The sequence below is a fragment of the Pelecanus crispus genome, chromosome 1, assembly GCF_030463565.1.
Source record: "Pelecanus crispus isolate bPelCri1 chromosome 1, bPelCri1.pri, whole genome shotgun sequence".
Lineage (NCBI taxonomy): Eukaryota > Metazoa > Chordata > Aves > Pelecaniformes > Pelecanidae > Pelecanus > Pelecanus crispus.
Genome location: NC_134643.1, coordinates 119,398,070 through 119,423,541, shown reverse-complemented (window position 1 = coordinate 119,423,541; position 25,472 = coordinate 119,398,070). Strand labels below are relative to the sequence as shown.

The 25,472-nt window shown below is 40.6% G+C and overlaps 1 protein-coding gene across 11 annotated transcripts in view; it reads left to right on the top strand.

Moving 5' to 3' along the window:
• The window catches only part of APP (amyloid beta precursor protein), a 190,244-nt gene that overhangs the window by 155,158 nt on the left and 9,614 nt on the right, over nt 1-25,472 (top strand). For 8 of the 11 annotated variants that reach the window (XM_075728035.1, XM_075728027.1, XM_075728030.1 and 5 more), the window contains 3 exons: nt 4,978-5,199; nt 12,191-12,244; nt 23,193-23,293. In XM_075728035.1, the coding sequence (XP_075584150.1) occupies nt 4,978-5,199; nt 12,191-12,244; nt 23,193-23,293 (377 nt within the window). The remainder of the gene's footprint in view (nt 1-4,977; nt 5,200-12,190; nt 12,245-23,192; nt 23,294-25,472) is intronic. The other 3 variants (XM_075728033.1, XM_075728034.1, XM_075728037.1) reach the window with 1 other exon arrangement.

Genomic DNA, 25,472 nt, shown 5'->3' with positions numbered 1-25,472 from the left:
ACATAGAGCATTTGCATGATTTAAACTGTCTTCAAACTGGTATAAGATAATATGTGTGCACGTGCGGATGAAGCAGTTGCTATGACTCAAGCCTCAAGCACTCTTGTAATTTCTGCCATTAAGAAGAGTAAGGAGGTTGCTGACACTTTTTAATTTTGTTGTTTTGAAAGCACATGCTCAAAAGCAACCGTAACTTTGGGAAAAACGCATGTTCAGTTTGGACTGAATGGTGACTGATAAGATGATGAATATGAGGCAATAGGACACTGCATTTGTACCAATTTATTTGAGCTGGTTCCCAAACCTGTATTTGTTGAATCAATATATATTCTATCATGTAGATGTCATTTTACAAAGGGAGTTTGGTGTTGGGTCAAAACTGCGGCATGTAATTTGATGTTGTCTTAACTAGTATTTAGAAGAGGTGTTTTGGGTGCACTTTTTTTCTAATCTGCTTTAAGACCTTAAATTGCCTTATAGAACTTTCAAAATTACAATTGCCAATTTTAAAGCTGCTTTTCAAGTAAATTCAAAAGTCTTGCACATGATAGTCATAGCAGAGGTTTTCATCTGGTAGATAGGCTCCTTGAAAAGAAAACACAAGAAACAAATATTTATTATTACATTTGGAAATTTTAAATAATGAGCTATGAACTAAATAAAAATGATGGTTTGAAAGATAACAATGGGGTTGCTGGCATTTGGGGCAGCAAGCGGAGCTGTTCCACATGAAATTTCTGTCATTATAGCTATGCCAGTTAAGGACTGGGGTCAGTATGCCCCAGAGTCCACCATTGGAACCAATGTTGCATGCCAATAAAAAGCAGATGAAGTTACAAAATAGCATGGGTTTTGCCACTCTTAAGACTCCATCGCCTCTTTTGGGATTTGTCATGATATCTTTGCTAGTACAGTGCTCTTTGCAAAGCCTTACAAGTAGAAGTGTGGTCTAGGAGCATTGTGGACGAATAGCTTCTAACAATCCAGTGTCCACCAGAGGATTTTGTAATATATTTTATTTCTTTTCCTCTGCTTCTTCTTTGCTTTTGGCTCCATGTGTCTCTTTGTGGGATAAGAGAATAGTCTTGAAAGGAGATTGTAGTAGTATTGCCCTTCTATCTAGTTCCCCAAACATATTTTACTTGAATTTTTCTAGATGCTGTTGTTGAGTAGTGATGACCCATGGGGAAGTGCCTGCAGTGAAACTTCCTTAGAGATGATGATAAGTTTGAGAAGTGTTTTATTGAAGTACCAGAAGTGAGCCTGTGTCTCATCCTGAGAAAGAAAGGGTTTGGGTGCCTGAAGGAGAAGCAGCAATTGTGCACCCTCACACCAAATCCAGAGCTGCTGGGAGGTTTGAGGGCCCAACTGAGAGTGGGTTTTTCCCAAGGTCATGGTTGCTTTTGAGCAAGTGCTCTCAGAGCGACAAAAAGTTTCGACATCGTCCTCATTATTCTCGATGGCAGGACTTAGCAGAACGCTACAAGGAGATAATGAGCCAAGCAACAACAGCAACAAAAAGACTATTATGGGAAGACTGTCGTGGGGTTTTTGTCCTGTTGGTTTGATGGGAGATGAAATTTTGAAGAGCAGCCTAGAATCTCTCTATTTTCAGCACCTAATAATGAAGATATTCACCACACAAAGAAAAACCCTGAAACAGTCTTGAATGCACATCCTAGCCTCCAGCTGTGTCTGTACTCCCTGCTTATTTAGGGGGATTGTCTTTTGCAGGGTGGGGGAATCGAGCTGGCAGCTGTGATAAAGGGAGGGAATACTCTATCGACGGGTAACAGCGAGGCTGTATGGCTTTCCATTAGCATAAGTGATGATTCAACTAGCCATCAATACTCTGAACAAAGTCAACACTGAAAAATTGATCTTGGACTTTGCTAGCTAGTCTCGATAACTGGAAATCCTAGGGCAAACTTTTTTAGCAGTTCAGAGATCGAAACAATTGTTTGCAAATCATTTACTCAATGCAGACACAGCTGCCTCAGCCTGATGGACTCCAGCACAGTATCTAAGCCAGGAACTTCCAATTTCTCACTATCGTTCAGTGTCTGATTCATCATGTCAGTTGGGCTTGATTCATTTTGGCCATTGTTTCCTTGCTTGTGAAATGGATGCAGTCATAATCTGCTGGTTGTAATATCTGTCCGCCTCACTTGAGCTATTGTGCAGGTCAGTTAATGTCCGTGCTGTGTGCTGCAGCTGAATGGGAAACAATGGAGCCTGCAAGCGCCGGCGACGACGTGCTGCCAGTTGGGTAGCGTTGAGAGAGAGACTTTGTGTACAGATCCCTCCCGGCGTCTAGGGACTTGGATATAATCACGGTATCGTGATGGGCATCGGGTGCCCCTCGCTGTCAGCCTGGCAGGCCCAGCCATGCCTGCGCCATGGCCTCCCCCCGAGCATGGTGCCAGCTGTGGTGCTGATCCTCTGCTGCCAGAGGTCCTTCTCCTTCTGCTCCTTCCTCTCCGTGCACCGTTTGTCCCTTTGCAAGGGCAGGAGCTGTCTGCAGGTAACACAGAGTGCATCGGTGGTGGGGAATGGACAGGAGTCGTGGAAGATCGGCACCACCCAGAGAAAAGGGGCGATTGGAGCACAGCACCCCCAGCGCTGCTCTCTGCCACCGCTACGTGGGCTACAGCTCTCTGCAGCTGCCCCATGCAATCCCCTGGGGATGGGGAGGACAGTGGGAACGAGGGGAGCTGCACCCCAAAACCCTTCCAGTTCCTGGGTCCAAAAGGCTTGCAGGCACTAAGATGCTCAGCAGGACTGTAATACTCACTTCCCTGTGATTCGTGTGACTTGGTATTAGAGTGTGCTCACCTCGTATCACCCGTGGCTCCTTGCAAGGCACTTGGACACCAGACTTCTCACTCAGGCCACTAGCATCCAGCTTCTTTTTTGTGAGATCTCTTCGTCCCTAGCTAATGAAAATTAACATCTGTCATGTGATACAGTGTCTGCTCAGAATATTGAGGTGCTTCACCTGTGCCTCCTCTGATACAAGGAGACACTTTGATTAGATAAAGGGCTAGTATAAGTGCAGTGGGGAGACAAAAATTGGACTTGCCTTCCATGCTGAAGATGTATTAGGTGTCTTATAAAATAATATTGTTTTTAATAAAATTAACAGGAAGGGAAAAACGATTCAGTGTTACATAGGCTTTCTGTACTGTCCTAGTAAGTCGTTCTAATGAACAAAGTAAATCACAGAATTAAATTTTGTATACACATTAGGCTTACTGTCTACTAAAGCAATTACTGTTTAAACAGGAAAGTTTGTTTTAAAACATCATTTTACAAGATTCAAGACCCATATTTGCCCCGGGGCTGGGGTTACAACTTTTTGTTTAGTTTTGATGTTCCTAATTTGGTGTAGTACTGGGGTGGCAGAGAGTTGCATCAAATGTCTCAAAACTGTCTCAAAAAAGAGTCGTATTGCTGAGCCCTACTACATCGTCATTGATAAAAGCACTAAAGCAGTGCCAGCTTTAATGCTCATGACTTGCTGGGGATCCTTCCTGAGGGCTGCTGCATGGGTGCAGTGTACTTCTGTGGTGGTACGGCACGGTGTAAGGTTGGGAGGGAAATAACATTCAGAAGGTGGACTTGGTAATGTTAGGTTAATGGTTGGACTGGATGATCTTAAAGGTCTTTTCCAACCTAAACGATTCTATGGTTCTAAGATTTTACTGGGGGCTGTAAAGCTCTGGTGTGTATGTAAATGTAGATGCACTTTCTCACTGATGATACTGGGAAATAAGTGAGCCCCTACAGAGTGACGTAAAGGGTCTATCAAGTAGAGTGGTGACTCCTGTCCTTGAATTGCTACACGTTTCAGATGTGGGTGTGAAGCAGTGACAGTCAGGGGGTCCTTAATGAAGTGAAAATAGAAGCAAGTCTTAATAAAAGCTTTTATATCATCAGCTGTTGTGTGTGTCCTCATGTGTGCAAGCACTTGCATAACCTTTACAGTCTTTGATTCTGAACTATTTAGCTCTGTAATGCCTGTGTACTAATTACATTGATGCATTATTAGCAGTTATCGTCTTCATTGTAATTGCTTGCTCACTTTAATGGGCTCTTGTGCACCAAGTTCCCTCAAAGTACTTGCAAGTCGTGTGTTTCTCCTACAAAAAAATGGCAGTGAAGGGGAAGATCAAGAGTAGATCAACTTTGGTGTGAGAAGGGAGTTGGAATAAGGAAGCATACCCAACCTCTGAGCTTACTTTTAACACTGAGTTGGACAGTCTGTCCTGTACACCTGATGGAGCTGAAAAGTGCTTTGATTGTCCTCACCTTGCTTAAGTCCAAAAAAAAAAAAAAAAAACCCAACCTAGATAATATTGCACAGCTTCAGGTCCTGGTTGCTTGTAAAATAATTTGCCTACAGACACCCATTACTGCTTAAAATTTTTAGCAAAGAACTACTTCAGTATTTTGGCAAAGTTATATATGTTAAAAGAACGAATTTTTCTTCAGATTCAGTGTGTTACAGTAAGCCACATTTAATACAGTGATTGTTGTGGTAATCTAGGATTTAAGAGCCATGATGAGCTTTGATAGTGAACATTTATGAGGAAGGGGAAATAAAAAAGACATTCCTTCCTGTGGGCCTCTTGTGTGTTGACTTAGTGACATGTTGAGTTGAAGGGAATTGATTTGTGCTTCTTTTCAAAGTGGTGGGGAAGAGTCCAAGGACTTGTAAAGTACAGATCTGTGATCTGTTATGTGGTGGAAATGTGGGTAGGAAATCATATTGAACAATTCTGGTTGATGTTTCAAAACAATGCCTTACTTAGCAGCAGCGCTTATCAGAGTTTTGACTATTCCAAGCCTTTATGTTTTTCTTTATCATAAGAAAACAGACTCTCATAACTAAATTATTACTTTAATAGCATTGGAAATAGGTCCTCAGAAATGCTGGCTCCTTCAGATAATTTCTGTGTTGAAATTTCATTGCAGATGAATTACTTCAGAAAGAGCAAAACTATTCTGATGATGTTTTGGCCAATATGATCAGTGAACCCAGAATCAGCTATGGAAATGACGCTCTCATGCCTTCATTGACGGAAACTAAGACCACAGTTGAACTTCTTCCAGTGGATGGAGAGTTCAGCCTAGATGACCTTCAGCCGTGGCATCCCTTTGGTGTTGATTCTGTTCCAGCCAATACTGAAAATGAAGGTACGTACAATAGGGGGAGAAACCACAGAATATTCGGAGTTGAGGTTTGTGATCTCTCTTCATGTTGTTCCCTGAAAATTGACATCTTTCTGACATAAGCAGGATAGAGGTTCTCAAATCGAAGTTTAGAACTGGTCTGCCATGTCAGCTGTGTCTCTTTGATGGAACAGAAAATCCTGACTAAAACTTGGAATTTAGACACACAATAAATTTCAGTGTTCCGGCAAACTATCAGTGACAATCTTATACAATACGTCACAATGAGCCAAGGGAGATAAGCTGTTAGATTTTTGCCATGATGAAATGAGTGTTTTAGTTAAAGAAGAGCTTTTTATTTGCTGGCATGAACATGATTACAGATCCAGCACAATCCTAGCATGAGAGTTGATTTTATTTCCCCCTGCACTGGCTTTCTGGAATGTACTGCAGAAATGTTCCTGCATACTCAGCGATGCAACTGGCTAGGGAAAACTTTTTTCCTGAGGAGTATTTTTTGTTGCTCATGGACTAATTTATTGAAGTGACTGCATAATACTTTAATAATTTATTTATCATCTGGAATTGGTAGTTTACTTAGGTGACAGAGCCAATTAATCAGAAACCTGAGGGACTTTGATCACATCATTCAAGTTCCTCCTATTGTGTTTGTTTTCCTTTATCAGTTCAACTCAGTGCTAAGTTAGTCACAATAATGAAAGTTTGTTACTGCAAAGCAGCAGTAGATTCACAGACACTGGAGCTACAGAAGTCGTCTTTCAGGCAGATTTGTGTTTTATGGATCTGTGATTTGTAATTTGTAGCTGAACTGCACAGACTTTAACATCCTCCAGAAGTCTTCTGAAACCACTGCCTTAGGCTATACCTGCTCTCAGAATGAGTTTTGAGACCCGAGCCACCTTACGCAGTTAGTCTCACTCCAGCATGATGTGTGAGTGACTGTGGGCAGCTGGGTGCTTGGGAGGAGATGAACCACGGCACATGGACATGGATTTGCCAGGTCTAGTGTTGGTGCCGGGTGAAATCAGTGGAGTCAGAACCAGTTTTGTGATCTAAGTGGGTCATCCCCAGGAGACAGAGAAGCCTAAGATCAAGCAAAAGAAAAGACACGGCTAGTTTCTGAGCGAAGGTCAACAAACACGTGAGGCAGAAGTATACCAGATTTGAAGGGAAGAGGAGAGGCTGGTCACGAGGGGGGCTAAAATCAGACTGCCAGGGAGTCAGCGCTACAGTAGGGACCAAGAAAAAGAGTGGAGGGAGATGGAGCAAACTCAATGGACTGGCCAGCAGCAAGAACCAGAAGACAGGAGATGGTGACAAGGACTCCAGACATGTCTGGAGGGCACTTGCAGCCAAGTGACATGCTGAGCAGCTGAGAGCAGCTGGCTGGATTGTGTCAGGTACTGGCGAGAAGTATAAATGGCTGACCAGGCTGGCAGGCTCACATTCAATTTCCTGCGGAATCGGCTGCAGCTCGCTATAGCACAAGTGTCAAGCTGTCTGCCAGGAGCAGGCCACAGTCCGGCTGGTAGTGTCTGTCCTGCAGGAATTTTCCAATGCAGCTCTCGCTGCAGTTTTTCCCATAGTCGAGGCATACAGGGCATCAGTTTCTATACCCTCCGCCTGCTTTCATGAAGCCTGGGGGGGGGGGGGCGGAATTAATGAGTTTTGAAGTCTGTTCTCCCAGCTTTCAAAATCTACTAATTTCAGTCACCAAGTTCAAAAGTTATTTCATAGGCAGGTGCACCCAGACATACCCACAGTTTAATCATACAAGCCTTTTTTTTCCTTCAGAAACCTGCTTAAGCCCAGAATTTAATAATGAAAGGTACATTCTTCAATGTGACACTGAATTCCCATAGTCAAACATACTGAGTGTGGTTCTCCTTTTAAAACATATGACAGCAAATAAGAAACAAAAACTCTTCTGCTGTGAATAACGTACTGTTAAATTATGGATCCAATCCTGTGTATTTTAATGTGCTACATGGTTTGTTGCAGCACTTCTTAATGTTTACCGAAGGAACATCTTTTAACTTTCATGCCTTTAAGTTATTGGGGTTTAGGGGTTTTTTTTGATACAAGGATTGTTACTTGTCATGAAGTTACTGTGGCAAACAATTCTGCTAGGTGAACCATTATTAGCGTTTAAGTCTGCACAGTTAGAAATGGAAATTCTTTGATGACTGAAACCTCTTCAAGTCCTTATTGTTTCCCATTATACTCCTCTGTCATGTACCCAAACCACAATGTTATTAATGTGATCATGCCTACAATACCTCCTTTCTCTCTTTAGATACCCTCTCTATACCTTTGCCCATAGTATCAAAGGAGAGTTTCACAGCCTCATCTTTTTCCTTTGTGTTTGTCTCCCACGTCTTTGTTCCAGAAACCCAGGACTAAATGTGCTATTTGTCCTCACTTCCCATGCTTGTTTTCTTCCATAGCCATGGTCTAATCCCAGGTTTTGTCTAAATAGCTTCCAAAAACACGTGTCTGTCTTGTTATAATATGCTTTGGAAGTAGCAAGAAGTAAATAACAATTGACACAATTTTTTCGTTCTCTTTTTTCCTCTCCCTCTCCACTGAAGGTCTTTTTGCATAGTCTGTTTTTCACACAGTCAGTTCCCCTTATGCAGGGAGGTTTTTGTATTTTATGCAGTACTGAGCAAGTCATTGCTGTTTCTTAACAGATAACCATTGATCAAAAAAGGTGTAAGTTCAAAAATTGTGTGCTAGAGAAACCTCAAATACTGTAGAGTGACTAACCATTGCAGTATTAGTGACGGTCCGTATCTCTTGCTGCTGGGAGATGCTGAGCATGCCAGCAAAGGTGAGAGCACTGAGCATCTCAGCTCCCATTTACTTGGGTGAGGGCTGAGGGTACTCAGCACAGTCAAGAAAATCACAGAGTGTTCCATGTGAACGGCCCGGTATCTGGGAAATCTGCTAAGCGGTTGGTCCAGCAGTTTTAACACGGGCTAACAGAGTTGTTTCAGATGGCAAGCAAGTTACAAATTCAGTTGTTGATACTGTTTTGGTCTAGTTTGAAAGCTGAAGTCAACTTTTTTAAAGCTCTGCTGAACACAAATCCAGAGTGCTAACAGCTCGGCATATGCAGGTGGGTTTCTAGGTAGAATGAGAATCTCGACTTCCTCACTGCAAAGAGCTTTTGCACTGTATAAGCAATAGTTTTCTTTAGTCCTGAGCAGGCACACCAGGTAAATCATTTACCTCATTGCAAATTTGCATTACTGTCAAAACAAATTTCTAATGGGACCATTGACATCTGAGAGGCAACTAAACAGATCCTGGAGCTGGCTGTGTCCTGGAGCTGCCATCCCGCCTGGCACATTCCCAGTGATGGGCCTTGTTTTTAACAAACCATTCAGGGAATGCTTAAACCAAAATGTGTTTGTGGAAAAAGTGGAAGGAAATGCAGCCATTAAGTCTTTGTTTCGAAGTGTCCAGTATTCTGCATACAAGCAATGAAGTTAAAATACGACAAAAAATACCTTAAATTTATCATTAGTTCCCATGCCTGTTTTCTTCCATGGCCAAGATCTGATCCCAAGTTTCACCCAGAGATATTAATAATGTATTGGATTGGTACGTTGCCATGTAATCTCAAGGTTTCATAACTCAATTTGAAATTTTCCCAATCTAAACTGCATGTTTAGATAAAAGGATAAGTTTTATGCAAGCAGTTTATTCTACTAAATTTGTTTTTTTCTGATGAATGAGTGAAAAATAGCCTAAAAATAAAAAGACCTTGAAAGTCTAGCTCAGTAGTTTCTGAAAGTATTTTCTTCCTTGTTTCCCTGAGGTAGTTTCCCAGTAAATGTTCACAGAAACGAATCCAAAGCACCAGGTAATACATTACACAACTTGCATGGCTGAACGTATGTCTAATGTATTGTGATACAAATTAGGTTAATGAAAAATACCCTCTGAGGACGCTGCAGAAGGCACCACCAAACTGTGAGGAAATTGTATAACAATGAAAAACACACCTTCAGAGGTGGGGCAAAACCCCAGCAGCTGTGAAGCTCTGACACTGCCAAGAACCCTGTGCATTTTGCCAATGACTAACTGGGTTTAGTGTTTTACCATTTGTATTTTACTGTGCAGTTACAGTTAGCCTTAGTGACAAAGTATTTACCTAAGTGAGATTTTTGTGAATGTACTGTGTTATCCTTATGACTTGGCCAGTTACTCCCTTCAGCGCTGTTCTTGGTAGGTAAGCATCACATAGCTCTCCTCACCTGCTGGTTTGTACCAGCTTTTGAGCTTTTTGATTCACCTTTCTTTTATTTTTGAAAAGAGGAGCAACCACATTCTCTCTTGCTCTTCTGAGATGCATTAGAATCATAGAATCGTTTAGGTTGGAAAAGACCTTTAAGATCATCCAGTCCAACCATTAACCTACACTACCAAGTCAATTAGTATTACGTACGAGGTGGCATGTGTAGCCTGTATGAAGCCTGCATAGTCAGCGTAGGCAGGTATATACCAATTTAGTTTTGTGACAGTATTTGGAAAATTTTCAGTCTTAGTTCTATGTATTTCTGTGTACATGGAAGAGTGTTTGAGAGAAATATGATTCTGGAGCATCAAAATTAATTCAGTTTTTATAATAATACACAGTACATCTTAGAGTTTTGATTATTGATAAATACTATAATAGGTTTAAACTTCTTCCCTCTGTATCAGCTGTTATGAGGTGGTGTGGTCCAGTGGCGTACGCAGTGAGGAAGCCCGCGGACAAGACTTTTCAGAGTTAACTGCTGTTTGTGCGTACACCACCACTGGGGCAAGAGCAAGCAGGTTTTAAAATGCAACTGAAATTCAAAAGGTGGCAGCTCAGGGGTCTCCAGAAACCAGCCTTTCTTTGTACTGTGCTGCCTGGGGCGTGCTGCACTTAGGTGCCTGGAACCACGATCTGCTTTGGAAGACCCTTGGCTCTCAGCTTTTGCCTCCAGTTTTTGCCCTGCAACTGGTTTATGACCTTGAGCAGGTCATTTCACTTTTGTGTCAGTTATGAAATGTGCTAGTGATGTTTGCCTTTTCCTCTGTAAAGTGCTTCCAAAACTATAGCTGACAAGAAGAATTATTAATACTTTCACCTAACTCCACAAATACTGCATTACCCCGAGTCCATGCTACTGTACAGCAGAAACTTCCCCCATCCTTTTCTCCCTTTGCGTACTCCCAGTTTCATTGCTACCCACAACGTGCTCTGTCAGTTCTCCATACTTATGGGCATGTAGGGGTTACAGGGTGCTGAGCCAGAGGGGAAATAAAACCCGTCAGCCTTCTAGGGAGGAGGCAGGGGCCAGGGTGACAGAGGAGGGTTCTGCAGGAGCAGTTTGGGTAATGCTGCTCCTTGATCGTTTCATCCCTTCAGTCCTTTCCCCTGAAAATTACTGCTGACCTGCCTAAGGGTTGGTGCAGACAATATTGGAAAACCTAGCAGAAGCCTTAAATAGGAAGATACTCAAAACTGTAGTTTTTAGTTAAGGATGGAAATTGGTTTTTGTATAGTGCTATGTAAGGAAAGCAATTACATGGTCTGCTAGTGCCACTCTGAACTGCTGTGAAGGAAAGTGGTTTGATGGCTTGTCTCTGCAGCACCAGACCAGCAAGCTCTGTGAAAATTTTGCCCTTCTGGAAGCACAAGCGAGTCAGATGTGCAGATGCACTTTTAGTCTGCAGCTACTTTAAAGGTGACTTACTGCTTTTTTCTGGAGGCAGGAGCTATTGCAGTCATCTCCTGTGTACAAAGGACATGGGTGCCACATAGGCTCTTACTTGCAAGCATGGTAGGTTGTTTGTCAAACCCGTAGGAACCCTAAGGAAGTGACACAGACTTCCTAAGAAGATGGGCAGTCCCCTTGCTTAAGTCAGCAGTATCATCAGGTTAGCGTGATTTTCTGATGCCAAATACAGCAAGCAGTTCATGATTGAAAACTGTGCTTTTGTCAGGTTTCTTATGTTATTGTGGCTCCCTTACTGCTGATTAGAAGGTTCATACCTGAATCTTGACATTCAAATGAATGAGAGTACCTTATTTAAAAAATTCTGAATTCCAAGCTACAACGTAAAATTTTATTTCTGAATTTAATTTCTTTGTGACACTGGCACTTAGGTAGATAAGGAAGGCAACAGTATTGGAGCAAAAGAGAGAAACAAAAAAAAAGGGGAGGGGGAAATCTGAATGTTTTAATGAACTTCTCCAGTATGTTCAGTTTGGACTCCACTGAGGCAGTAGGTAATGACTCAAAACAGCTCTAAGTTTTGCACACCCTATTTTCTATCAATGCCAGTGAGCTCCATCAACCTTACGTTTCAGCTGGTAAAGCCTTAGTACAGTAACACAAGAGTTTGAAAACTGTATGACACACAATTGGGTAGAAAGTGGTGTTTCTCCTTTGCTTCCCTTTCAAACATCAGCAGGCAAATTTACTGTCTACAAATCGGAGCATATCAGAACAAAGTATTGATTGTATTTTCAAATTATGATTTACTTTTTTCAAACCTTATAGCTAGTGCTGTAAAGAAAAGGAGTCAGGAATCAGTGGGTTCATAAGTCAGCATTGATCAAGACTGCCTGCAAGAACTCACTCATCATGTCCGTTCTTGCTGCCAATTCTGATCAGACAAGTGGAAAAAGTTTGCACATAATGAACACAGTTTCGCTCTATAGACAGAAATTCTTTGATCTTGATGGTTTCTCACTTTAAGCAGTAACCAGAATATGATGTAAAATTGACACATCAGCTCTGAAGCTTTCCTTTTGAAGCCGTGCCCATCCCTTCCTTTTATTTCCAGGATTAACTGAAGGCAGATCTTTTCTAGCTGTTGCTTTGGTAACTTCGTTTATGCAGTATGTCTCTCCTGCACTGTCCCGATGGAAGAGCAGTTGACTTTATCGTTTTGGGGGATTTTGTTTATTTTTTGTTTGCTTTTTTGTTTCTTTTCTGCACATGCCCAGTTGAGCCAGTTGATGCCCGCCCAGCTGCAGACAGAGGACTCACCACACGACCAGGTATATAATTTGCATGGCTTTTACCTAACCTGTGTTTTCCCAGCATGCATGTGGTCTGCTTGAGCTGAAATGATCACCTTTTCTTTGGTATAACCCTCTCCTAAAATGTAATGCTATGCCATGGACCAGGGAAGCGTTCCCACACTACCCCCCGTCAGCCTGTGTGAGTGCTGTCTGTGTCAGGGGTGTTCGGAATGGCTGCCTGCAGAGGGAGTGGGACCCAGAGACCCCGAACTGCTATTCATATCAAGTTGTCATCCCTTCTAGCAATAATGCCTTGGCAGGTGCAGGAGGCAGTACCCCGTAGTGCAGAGAGTGCTTTTAATTTGGGAACGTGTGATAGAAATGCCGGATCCTCTATGTAGAGTATACAGTTTCTTGAAAGTTGGGGCCAATAAAGAATTCACGTGTACAATTTTAGAATTGCAGGGGACGTTGATATTTTTGCTGTGATATTTGTCTTAGCTATCTGCAGGTATCTGAAAATTGATACATATATTCTCCCTCTGGATTCACTGAGGACGCCTCTATGTGGCTATTCATTCCATTCTAGGATAGAGAGGGGTGGTTCTTTGCCCTCTGTAGGTACCCGTGTCTTCCTATTGATTTCAGAGTAATAGCAGATGACTAGCTTGAGTCAGGCTGCAAATGTTTGGAAAAGTTAAATGGGACAAATCCAGTTTTCAAAAGTAAAAGATTGCTTTATGTACTAACTTTTTTTGCTTTTTAGGTTGTTTCCCCTTGTTTTTGTTTAGGATTATCTTGACATGGCTAGTTGCACTGAGAGCAAATAGCCTTTTATTTCAGAAGAGGTTACTCTCCAACACAGTGAGATTAGTTCGTTATATTTTAGGGTCAGAATTATTTCAGTGTCACATCATCATCGTGTTTTTTTCTTCAGATGAGATAAAACTGATCAATCTGTCTTCTTTTCCCCTTCATCTTTTCCCCCAAACGTCCATTAGATAGCATTATGGGCAACACCCTCCTAGTGTGTTTAAATCTTTCTGATAACTCACCGGTGTTTACTGACTACAGAAATTGCTACAGTGGGAAGTAAAATAAGCTCATATGTTACAGCAATTGGGATACATGTCAAGGCTGGCCAGGTGATGTGCTCCTAGCACTGTTTTAGGAGTCTGACATCTTTACTTGCGTAAAGATTGATTGAGTCTTAATTCATTCCACGAAGAGAGCCTGGAAACAGGTACAGACCTATCCGTACAACAGTGCCAAAAATCACGGGATCAGGAAACATTCCCCCAGTGCTGGGTTATTTCTGCCTTCTGGATTAGATTTCTGCCCCAAGAGCAGTAGAAATATCATCACAAATGAAACATGAATGTGTTTAGTCCGAATTTTGTAATATTAGTTCAGTCTAGCAATTTTCTTGTAATGCTAAAGTTTGTGATTGTTAACTATTCTAATTTCAGTTGTCTTGAAAAATCTCCTGTTATGAGGCCCATATTTATTACTTTATAAAGTAATAAAGTTTATTACTTTAATAAAAGTAATAAAAAAAAAGATTATTCCTTCCTCCCTTTTATTCCCCCACACATACACACATGTGGCAGAAATCTTTGGTGTCCCTTCCCTAGAGAAAGGATTTTCTGACGGTGCCGCGCTCTAGTTTCAGAGTGAAATGATGTGTTTTAGTCCACTGTATCAGAGTGCTTTGTTGGTAGGGGTCATACAAATAGTACTAAAAGTATGGCTAGCATAGGTCATGACTGATCTTTGTGAATGTGTACGATAGACTACTAAGGAGAGGTAAGAAATCTCTCAGCATGTGACCATTATGGCTTGAAATTTCCAGCAGATACGGTAACTTTTGCATTATGAAAATCACATGGGATATTTCCTCAATTTTCTGCTCAAGTGCAAAACTAGTACTGTCCGGGGGCCTGTGCCGCCTTCGTCGCTTTTAGCGCAGAGTTCAAGTGCTGCAAAGGCCCGTGCTCTGCTTTTGGCAGAGAGAGCGAACCCCTCCAGCCTGGCAAGGACGCATGCCGCATTCCTCCATGCAGAGGGATGGTTGCTTCCCTGGAGAGACTGAAATCTCTCACTGCTCTGCCTGCATTCCGAATTTCACAGCGTATGCACAGTCCCACATGTGTATGTGAAATAGGGCTTTTGCCCCTTTACAGTAGTGCTAAATGTATGGTAATGGTAAGCAAAGCATATTCTCTTAACCGTTCCCGGTAGACCTTAAGTTCCTTACGCCTTTACTCACCAAGTCCAGACTTCTGCAAATTTGTCCTTACTGATACAAATTCTGGCAATAACCATCCACCTGAATTTTCATAATCTTTTAAAAACAATTTCTCTGTGATAAAATTTCAATTTAGCAAAAAATGGATGCCAGTCTGAGTAGCTTCATAAACCGGGAATAGAGGGAAGCAAATGGATGCTTAATTAAACTGTGAAATACAAAAGGGATTCTGACGGTTTAAAAATGTGTGCTTTAAAATTGTTTTACTTGCTAATGATAAATAAAATTTCTATGTTAGAAGTTAAAAAAGGAAAAGATACTTTTTTTGCAGTCACTATCCTTTTGGGATAGTCAGTTTTTACAGTTTGGGACTATTCTTTATGGAAAAGACATCTGAAAAACAAGGATATTACTCTAGAATGAAAAAGTATTAACAAGGGACCTGGAGACAGATTAATACATGCAGCTGCTTGTAACATTTTGTTTTGTTTTAATTGCCCAGATTCTTGTTGATTTCCTGAAAGATTTGTCCTTTAGTCCTGACATTCCAGTTTGGGCTACTACTTGTTTTGCACGAGTGAACAAGGTGGTGACCTGCTTCTTCAGGGTAAAAATACAGGTGTCGTGTCAACTGCAACAGTCCAAGCCTGGGAATCGGAACAAGTGAATGTTTTGTAGGTGTTCAAAAGCCTTGAAGAAAATCACCTCTGAAAGGATTACGACAAACATACAAATACATGGCCTTTTTTCTCTTTTCCATTTTCTTTTTACCACTCTTCATCCACACAACAGTCTTATAATGATCACTGCGTCTTACTTAAAAGTAGATCAAAATCATGCAGATGATCTTTGTCCCTTTCCCACATGAAAGATAATTTGGTCACAGTACAGAAAAGAAGAGCAAATACTTAGTAGTATTTGGGATAACTAGAATCTTGTTACTTCACCACATTGTTCTCTCTCTTTCAAAAAATAAATATATTAAAGTCTGTGAGTGTAGTCGGGAAATGTGAAGGGTTGTCCAATCCATAGGGCAGAAAAGCTTTTAAGTGAGGACCAAGTATAAAGCATTTACTAAAATTTGAGCCAGCTGTCCAAATCCGTTCCTCTGTTGCACTCCACCTTGGCTGTCAGCGGTTGAAGCTTGAATCTGAATCTGATTTACATCAGTCCGAGGAGGAGGGTAATGTCAGGGGGACCCCCATTTCCTAGTATAGATACAACATCTGTGTGATTCACACTGGTATTTGAAAAGGAGCCTAGTGCTTCCACACACTGTCCTTCCCCTTTTTAATTCAAAAATGGAGGAACAAAAATAAGAATTATGCCTAAATCCCTTTCTTGTCATCTCTTTCCTGAAAAGGAAGTAAACAGAGATAATAATAGGTCAAAGGGAAGGAAAGTATCTAGATGCGCTGAGCAGTCATCAGTGAGCTGGTTTTTTAATACAGCAGCACAAAATGATAAGAGATTATGACACGTTTCTTGCTATTTATAAATTGCTTCATACAGGGAGATGTCAGAAGGCTTCAGTCCAGCCTGAGAACTTCCATAGGAAGAACTTCAAATAGAAAGAATACCTCTTGATAGCCTCACTGTAACAGCTTTTTCAATAGTATTTCCTTCCCGCCTGTGCCCCAGAGGTCACTTTTTCATGATGAACATTTAATTTCTTGCAGCTGAATTTTGGGTATGTGTTTGTTACTAGCTTTCTTCTCTTTGTGTGTGTATAGAGAGACTTATACACACATAAAGATATGTATAAAAACATCTTTAGATACTCATAAGCAAGCTCCTTTTTACTCATATTAATTCAGCAGGTCTGATTGTGGAAATTGAGTGAAGTTTAGAAAACCTGCCACCAAAATGGATGTTGCTTAGTATCAGCAGATTTTCTGAAATTCAAGGTGATAAAGAAAATAACCAGTGCTCTGTTCAGGGTAGATCATATTCTCATCTGTTGCACAGTTGCAACTGTAATTATACCACTAACAGCTGTAATTATATCACTCACAGGATGCCTGTAATTCACAATGCAAGTATTTTATGATATTAACTGTGTTACTTTCTTCCATGTGGTATAGTTTGGGGTTTTTTTTGCATTCTCCCAACTCTTTGTCAGTTGATTGTTTTTGCAAACAGTCAATAATTTTGAGGAGACATTGCACATAAAGCTGCTTCTGTGTCTCTGGCCCGTCCGCTGATAAATCACGACATGTCCGTCTTTATTACATTATATAGAAAGCTGAGGGATTTTTTTTCATACATGGTTGCAGAGGCTCTGTAAGCCTAATGACTGTTCTGCAGAATCATTAGCACATACACCGCAATCTGTATGAGGTGAGGGCATAGAGCAGCTTAGTGAATTATTTATTATTTTCTTGCCAGAAATTGCCAGGGGTTTTTTTCCTATCTCAGTGATGTTAGTTCAATACAGTTGTCTTAAACCAACTGTCTGCAGCTACAAAATAAAAATCATTAATGGATTTTCTTACATTAGATTGTTTTGTTTTGTTTTATAAATCAGATCATTATTAACTGTGAATACAATTATATGTGCATATGCACAGCATCCGCATTGACATGCCAAAAAGATTACCAAATTGTACTTGTTTTGATTATTCATTTTTGCACACATATAAAATAATGTCTAGTATTCTGCGAAAGAATTATTTCATACTAAGTTCCAATGAGATTCTCCTTTAAAAAAAGATAACATTCTTTTTTGCACTTATATTCTGCTTTCTCCAATTTGAGAGCCCTGTAGTCATCCATGAAGTAAAAGCAAACCACCATTTTACTAACTTCCAAGGAGAGACCAGAAAGTTTTAATTCCATGTAGTCTTAAAAGTACTTACTCCTCAAAGGTATGTGAGTTGTCCTTGCAAAACTGGGTATATAATATTCATTTTAATCTTTATAAGTGAGTATACAATCTTCATTCTTCTTTCATTTCAAAATGAACTGACCTGCACAAAGTCATAGAGTCATATGGCAGTAATAGTTTAACTTCTAGTAAGAACATGCAGCTGTCTACCTGGGTAATTGCTCAAACACTGCATTCCTTTCCATCTGCCCTTTTTATTTTAGATGAAGTTTTACCCAGATGAAGCTGTTTACTACACTTGCAACAGGCCTTGATTCAACAAATTTTTTCTTGTTCTTGCCATTACTCAAATACAGTTCATGGACATGGAGTTAAATGTTTTCCTGAATGCAGTCATTACATCTGTTGCTTAAACGTGCTACTTTGGGTTTTCTGTATGTAGAGGCCACCCAGGTCTGGTAGTTTCAACTGTGCTTCACTTGGAGGTTTAATTTTTAACTCTAAAAGTAACTGGAAGACCACAGGCACAGCTAATACTGTTTCAGATCCTTGCAAAACAAAATCACAAAATCTTGCTAGGCTGTTATTTAACCAGTAGATGAAGCAATTACAAGCAGTGTAGTAGATAATGTACACCTAATTGTGTCCTTGGTGGAATTCATTGTATCCTCTTTTTCTTATCCTTCTTAAAGCCTAAATATATATTTACAGAAACAGAAAAGCTCTTCTGTGTGAGAATAAAGTGCTCCCTAAAGCAGTTACTTGGTTTTTATTTCATATGAGTAGTTTTTAACTCCATATGATTTTTTAATATTTTTTTCCTTTAAGGGCAAGGGACAGTAAGGTTTGTATACGCTGCTCTTTTTGACGTTTGGATATATGTGTGCGCATGAATGTATGTGTACACATGTATGTATAAAAGCAGTTAACATTGCTAAATAACAGCAATGTAATTAAAAGTCCATCATAGATAGCTTATTTTGTTGGATTTCACTAGGTGCTTTTAAGCCCATGTTTTTGATGGCTAAATGGTTTTGTCAGTTTTTCTGAGGAGTTGCAAGTTAATATATTTACCAGCTGAATTGTAGCATTTTTAAATTGAAGTAATTAGGAATGCAACTCCCTAAAGATAGTATGTAATTCAGAAGAAAAAGCACTAATAATTATCATTATTTTTGAATTTGCAGTGAGGCTGTTGCTCTCCCTTTTCTTCTTTTACATTGGCTTTTGTGTTTGGGCTGTGTATTTTAGACTTGGTAGGGAAAAAAACATCATTCTGTGTCAGAATTGAAGTTCTTGTCATATAGTTAACGTTTCTTCGTATGCTTGTCTTCAATGCAAGAGCAGAGTGGTATTAGGCAGCCCTTAGCTGTTTGCATCTTACGTGATTCACACACCTCTGATAAAAGTTTTGGAAGGATCCTTAAGTTTTTCCTTCTTCAGTTGCTACCTTTGAAAAACAAATGTTTGATTTTAGCATGTAGGTCTATGTATGTAGTCACCAGGACAGGAAAGTTAATGAACTGGAAATAAAGAGAAGTCTGTTAAATAGAAAGTCTAAATTCTGTAATGTAACATGGTGGAAAGGCATATATAACTCCATATATATAATTTTGTCTCAGGTATTTAACTGGTTCCAGTGCAGAGTTACGCTTCTCTTACTGTATAATCAATTATTTGCAGAAGACCACCAGTTTACCTTAGTCATACTTTTAAAAGTCTTTTTCCTCACTTCTAAGGGAGATAGGAGAAAGAAAAAAATTGCTATGAGGTTTGTTAGTGCAACAGAAGATTTTTGTGTTTCTTACCTTTTTCTTGCCTGTTTCTGTTTCTTACCTTTTTCCTGTGCTAGCTGCCAAAGACAAGTTTTAGTAAGTCTAACATCATTAACTTCCTAATATCAGGTCCCATTTTTTCTGAACTTTGTGTTCAGATCCCATGGCATTTTTGTGGATTGGCAAGTAAGGCCAAGTTGACCACTAGACCTTGGTCATACGGCCCAAAGCAAAACATTTCTGCCTGATCTCGAGGCAAAAGATTGTTTAACCTGCTGCATGCTGGTTATGGCTCCTGTGCTACTGTTTGATGGGAATGGGAAGAGGGAGGGGAACCCTCAAAGCAATGCGGCTTTAGGGAAGCCTGAGCCTGCGTTTTTCCAGCAGCTGAGACTGCTGATGAACTTACACCCTCTATCGCTCATTGATGTGAAGGCTCCTGCCCCGTTCTGTGCCCTGCTGTAACTCCTGCCTGTGGCGTTTGGCTCTGTTTAACTGAAGCTAACGAAGACCCACGGTCTACGCTATCGTAGCTTGCTTTCACTGAAAGTAGTCAGAGCCCAAGAGCAGAAGTACCCAAGCCCATTAACCTGCCTCTAGTAGTGGTACATACAGGACACTTACAGACTTCACCTCTGCCTTACACTCCACTGAGCTTTTGGCAGCCAGCATTTGACAGACTTCCAGGACTGGAAATTTTATTTTCACTGTTGTGTTTAGTAACCCTGGATGAACCTTTCTCCTTTGCATTTGTTCATTTGTATTTTGAACATCCTCATGATTTGTGCCAATGAGTTCCACAGTCCAATTTTGCATTGTGCCAAATTATATATAAACACACGTTCTTTTGTTAGTTTTTAATCTGCTGTGTCATAGCCATGTTGGTGTCCTGTACTTTCTTAGGAGAAATAATGAATAACCATTTCCTGTAGACTTTCTCCTTGTCATTCACAGTCATACAGACCTCTGTAGTGTGCCTCCTTGGTTGTCTCTTCCAGTCTGAAGACTGCCGATTTGTCTAGTCCTTCTTGTACGGAAACCATTCCATACCAGTGATCATCTGTCTCTCCCTGCTTTTATCTTTTCTAGTTCTTCTGCCTTCGTTTGAGGTGGGATGGCAGAATGGATAGCCAGATTTAAAATGAGGATGTGTCATTTATACAGTGGTGTAACGATGTTTTCTGTTTTCTCTATTCCTTCATAATTACTCCTAGCTTTCTCTTTGCCTTTTTGACTGCTACTGAGCCACGTGCCCACAGAGAGTTATCCACAGTGACTGCAAGGTCTCTGTCCTGGGTGGAACAGAGCTAATTTAGAGCCTATTGTTGTGTATGTATAGTTAGGGCTGTGTATCCCTGTGAGCACCACTTTACATTATATCAACATTGAATACCATTTCCCTTTTATTGTGCACTCAGAATTTGTAATATCCTTCTGCAGTTCTTTGCAGCTGGTTTTAATTTGACTATCCTCTTTTTTTATTTTTTGTCAGTAAACTTTGTCACGTCGCTATTCACTCCCTTATCCAGATCACTTTACCAACAGCACAGCACAGATCCTTGTGGGACCCTGCTGGTAACCTTCCTCCATTGTGAAAAAAGGCTGTATATTTACACTTCATTTCCTATCTTTTAATCAGTTACGGAAAGTCGTGTAGGGCTACCTCTTAATCCTTGCCATCTTAAGCTTCTGCCAGAGCTTTGATTGGGGACCTTCTCAAAGGCTTTTTGGAAAACCAGATTCACTCCAAGCCGAACCCCTGTTTCCCATGTGCTTCCTAACTCTTCCGGTGACCTCTGAGAAGTTTGGGAGGCAGGACTTCCCTCAACAAAAGACAAGTTGATTCTTCACGGATGTATCTCCTATATGTATGGATATGTTCTAATCAATATTTATAGCTTCAGTGAATGTGCCAGCTGTAGGAGTAGAGCTGTGCAATTCCCCAGGCCCTTGCCTTGGGGGAGTTTCCACATGGTGCTTTTGCCAGCCAGTGTCTAAGGGGCAGCAAGTGTGGCTGCGGACAGTGGCGAGCAGCCAGAACCCGTCCGCCTCTTCAGCCGCTACACCTATGGGCAGTGAACCAAGTCCTGGGAAAGCCCTTTCCCCCAGCTATTTAATCTGTGTGAAGCACTGCTATTCTGCTGTTGTTTTTTTTTCCCCTACCCCTTTTAATCCTAAAAAAAAAAAAGGGGGGGGCGGGGGTTGAAGAGGCGAGCCTCTGTGCAGCCAGATACACGTTCTCATTTTCTCCACTTCCCGTTGATGCAGATGTAGGGGCTATTTTGAGATGATGCGCAAAGGAGAGTAAATTATATTCTTATTTTAGTTTGGAAAACTAACCATAGCTGCTTTAAGGATAGAAAGTTAAACCTATTTTCAGGTACCATGTGGGTTTTATTTCCTTCATCTCCATTTCCTCCTGCATTTCATTGACAGAACGTCATGGTTTGTTTTCAAACTGCAGTTCCTTAAGTACATTACAGTTCTTGCATTTAGAAATGGTCTCTTGTATCTAAATGTCATAATATATTTGTGTCAATACTGTAATGTGGCATCAAAAATCAGATGCTTAATAAAGAAAATTGAGATCCTTAAGTGCTTTATTCCTTAAGGGGCAGTCAGACTGTTCAAGAAAATAACCATAAATACTTTATTGCATGAAGATGATTCTTGTTCTCTCCTTTGCATGGTTTACTGTGAAAAGAAAGATCAGAACCTTAGAATGGGATTGTCCATACAGTCCAGAGAAGTTCTTGGGAAGGTCTGTTCTTGCTGACTCATAATACAAAAATAAATCAGCGTTTAATGAAAAAAGAAATTGCACATTCAAAGGCAATAAAAGGGCAATAATTCTTGCATTGAGTGCTGCTTTAGACTGTGGAGCTCATTGGCACATGGAAGTCTTCAAGAATTTTTGGGGAATCCAGAGAGATGGTGGAGCACAAGAGCAGTCAGTAGTGTCAAGAGTTTTAGAAGAGATTCTTCCTCTGCATCAGAGCTTAAAGTCAGCCCAAAATACTAAGAATCAGAATGAAGGCTTGGAGAGAGGAGTTGGAGTGATAAAATGCTAAAATAAATATAGACAAGGAATATGAACCAGTTTGTTCGTATCACATTAGATAGGGTGAGGAAATAACTTCTCATAAACACCATGCTTCTGCAGTGTTTGTACCTCCAAGAAATATAAATGTCAGTCAGTTGGTACTGAGAAGGAAAATAACCAGCTACATGGATACCCATATGTTCTCTATAAACCAGAGCCAGCTTTTCAGGACAAAACATTCATAGATACATATATAGGATGCACTGCTCAGCTGTTGTAAGTCTGGCTCATTCTCCTAAGGCTATTTTCCAGGAGGAAATCCTGGCCTTCTTTCCAGTTAGGCAAGTGCAGCATCTCCCCTTCGCACCCGTAGGGGAAGAACAGGTCTGCAAACTATCTACAGTTAAAATCGCTGCAAGCTTTGCTTACTTGCTTTACTGTACATTTCTAATCAAGAGGGACAGTTATCATCTCAGGCAGAAGTCAAGACTTGAATCATATTAATTCTGAGCAGTCTGAAATATGAAAACAAACAAGGACTGTGTAAACTTCACAAACATTTTAGTAACTTATTTGTGCATGTTTGTGCACAGACTCACAGGAAGCAAGAAAATACAGTGTCTGGGGTTCCCCACCTCACACCGTTGATATGTGGTTTTTTCCTCACAACAGCCTGAGCCCATGGATGAGGGAGATTTCGGCCTAAACACCAAATTTTCTTGACATTGCTAAAGAGGCTGTTAGAGCAGATCTGCCTGCATCCTGTGAGCCAATTCAGGAGACCGCTGTTGGTCCCTCACAGCTTAGTTCTTGCAGTGTCTCATGCTGAAAGCCTTTGATGCTTGTGCCAACATAGCTGCAGTGGATTAAGGAACGTTTAACAGAGGAGAAATTTTACCAGCTCATTCTGTGTCACCTCAGTGGGACTGAAACATGAGATGTACCTCACTTTCCTCCCAGTTCCCTTTCACATTGCATCACACCTCCACCGTCTGAATGGTACCGTTGCCTTCTGCTCTTGTAATGGTGGAGGTAAGCAGAGCATAACTGAGTCGATGACTTTAATGAATTGTCATTGCGGTGCAATGCAGGTTCCGGGCTGACCAATGTTAAAACAGAAGAGATATCTGAAGTGAAGATGGATGCGGAGTTCCGGCATGACTCAGGATATGAAGTTCATCATCAAAAGCTGGTGAGTGAACAAACAGTGCTTTCCACACGTGCATTTTGAGACACTGATTCAATCTTGAACTAGTGGGTCAGCTATGGCCGTATTTCCCCTGAGTCATGTGGATGCTGAAAGTGCCGACAAAAAGTTTTCACGTAAACAGATTAGGATTCTTCTGGTTCTCTATTAAGTGAGAGTAAACCTGGAATAATTTCAGCAGAGAGTATGGAAAGCCATTAAGTCTCACATGAGAGGAAATTCAGACAGTTCCTGCCCTTGCACTGCCACGTGACTGGATGTGGTCATATGGGCAATACTTGTCCGACAGTCCATCTGTCATTGTCACATAACTAAAGAGAAGGGATACAGAGGAAGGAAAATGCTAAGTAAGTTTAAAAAAAGAAAAAAAAAATGTTTGGTGGAGACGCACAGCATGGTGCAGCAAGAAACAGAGTGACACCGTTTCAGGAATAGATTCCTTTTCTGTCAAAACAGATGGTAGTGGTACATGAAGGAGGCTGAACTCCATGGAGCATAACCTTTCACAAGATTGCCTGCTTGGGATGAGAGGAGATTCTCCACTGGCCTTAATTTTAATTTGTACTTGGCTGCATCTGTGTGTTTTGTTCCTTAAGGTATATTAAATTATTAACAGGTGAAGGGCAGGTAGGAGCAAAATATTGTTCCCCATTTGAACTGTGCTTCTTATGAACACAAAAATAACAACCAAAAGCATTGTAAGTAAGAACAAGCATCTTCTAAAAGCTTTTTTCAGTCCCTTAATAAGTAATGAAGAACCCATACAGCAGTGTTGACTATAAACCTTTTCTGCTTCCTCTTTTGTAAAGGTATATTACATGATGAGATTTCAGTTCCGTGACTTTCAATATCCTGATATTAAACTTGAAAGCTTTTTTCCTTAATATATTCCTAAAGCTAAGTAGTGCTGAAAATTAAAATTAACATGGGACTCAAATTTGCATTTGAACTAGGCAATCACTGTGTGAAAAGATATTCTGCCATCTCTTTGATGCCGAGAACTGAGAATTCCCAGTTTGATGAGCTAATCCAAAATGCATTAGCACTAATTTGGGGAATTCTGATGTGCTTAGCTCAGATGGGTTAAACATCCTGATGGAGTAATCCCATGCAGTTTACTGAAGGGAAGGAACTTGCAGGAATGTGTTTTAGATACAGTAGTTCTTGATCTTGTGTCACATGCACTTCCCAGCAGCAACCTTTAATGTTTAAGTGGTTTGATACCGTCCCGAGCAGTATGGTGCTAGGAACTACCCTTACCGTGGTGGCTGATAGGGAATGCATTGCAATCCCTGCACTTGGGTAATCTGTGCGATGCTTAAAATGGGACCTTTCCAGCTTTTTAAAGTGTTTTATGCCATACTTCTTACTGATAGGTACAACCATTATTTAAACATTAGTAAGGTGTCCTCTAGGTTATCTTGTCAATTGAGACTGAGCAAGGAGTCTGGTATTGCTGAGAAAGTACTGGACTGATGCCTTACAGGGCATTGCTTGTTTACCACATGCAGTATCCTAGCTATGGCCTTCTCCATTAGCTTTAACTCAAAAGCAGTAAGCAGAAAATACTTTCACTTGTGTTTTCCTTCTTCTGTGCCCCGGTAGGATTTACTGAAACAGTCTCCTTAGGATATTGCTTTGAATTCACCTGTGCACTGTATTTTACATGCAAACTTCTGAATTGAGCTGAAATTGCAGTTATTTTCTTCTTTATGAGTGTTCACATTTTAACTGTACATTAAGTTGATTTTCATGGCTTAGAGTGCTTAAGGCCTTCCTCTGTTGCATGTGTATATTAGCTGGGGCATTTCACAGTGCTCCAAAATAGTATGGTAACAGAATTTCAGTCCTGGGCAGGTAAAATTGACAGAAGAAATTATTACTTCACATCAGCTTATGCCAACACTGTCCATTGTGTGTACTTTCTAGTGAATTCTTTAACTTTGTTTAAACACATTTCTTGCTTATGACTAGGAACAATATAAATATTTATACTGCATGCTTTAATACCTCTCTGAGGAAGACTGTGTTTCTTAAAAAGTGCAAATGTTATACAGCTCATTATAATTCTCAGCTGGTTTCCTGCTTCCCTCTGCATTTTTGTTAAATACTTGTCAAAGTATTTAGTCTTTCAGAGTGAGGTAGTCTTACAGTTCTGTGAATG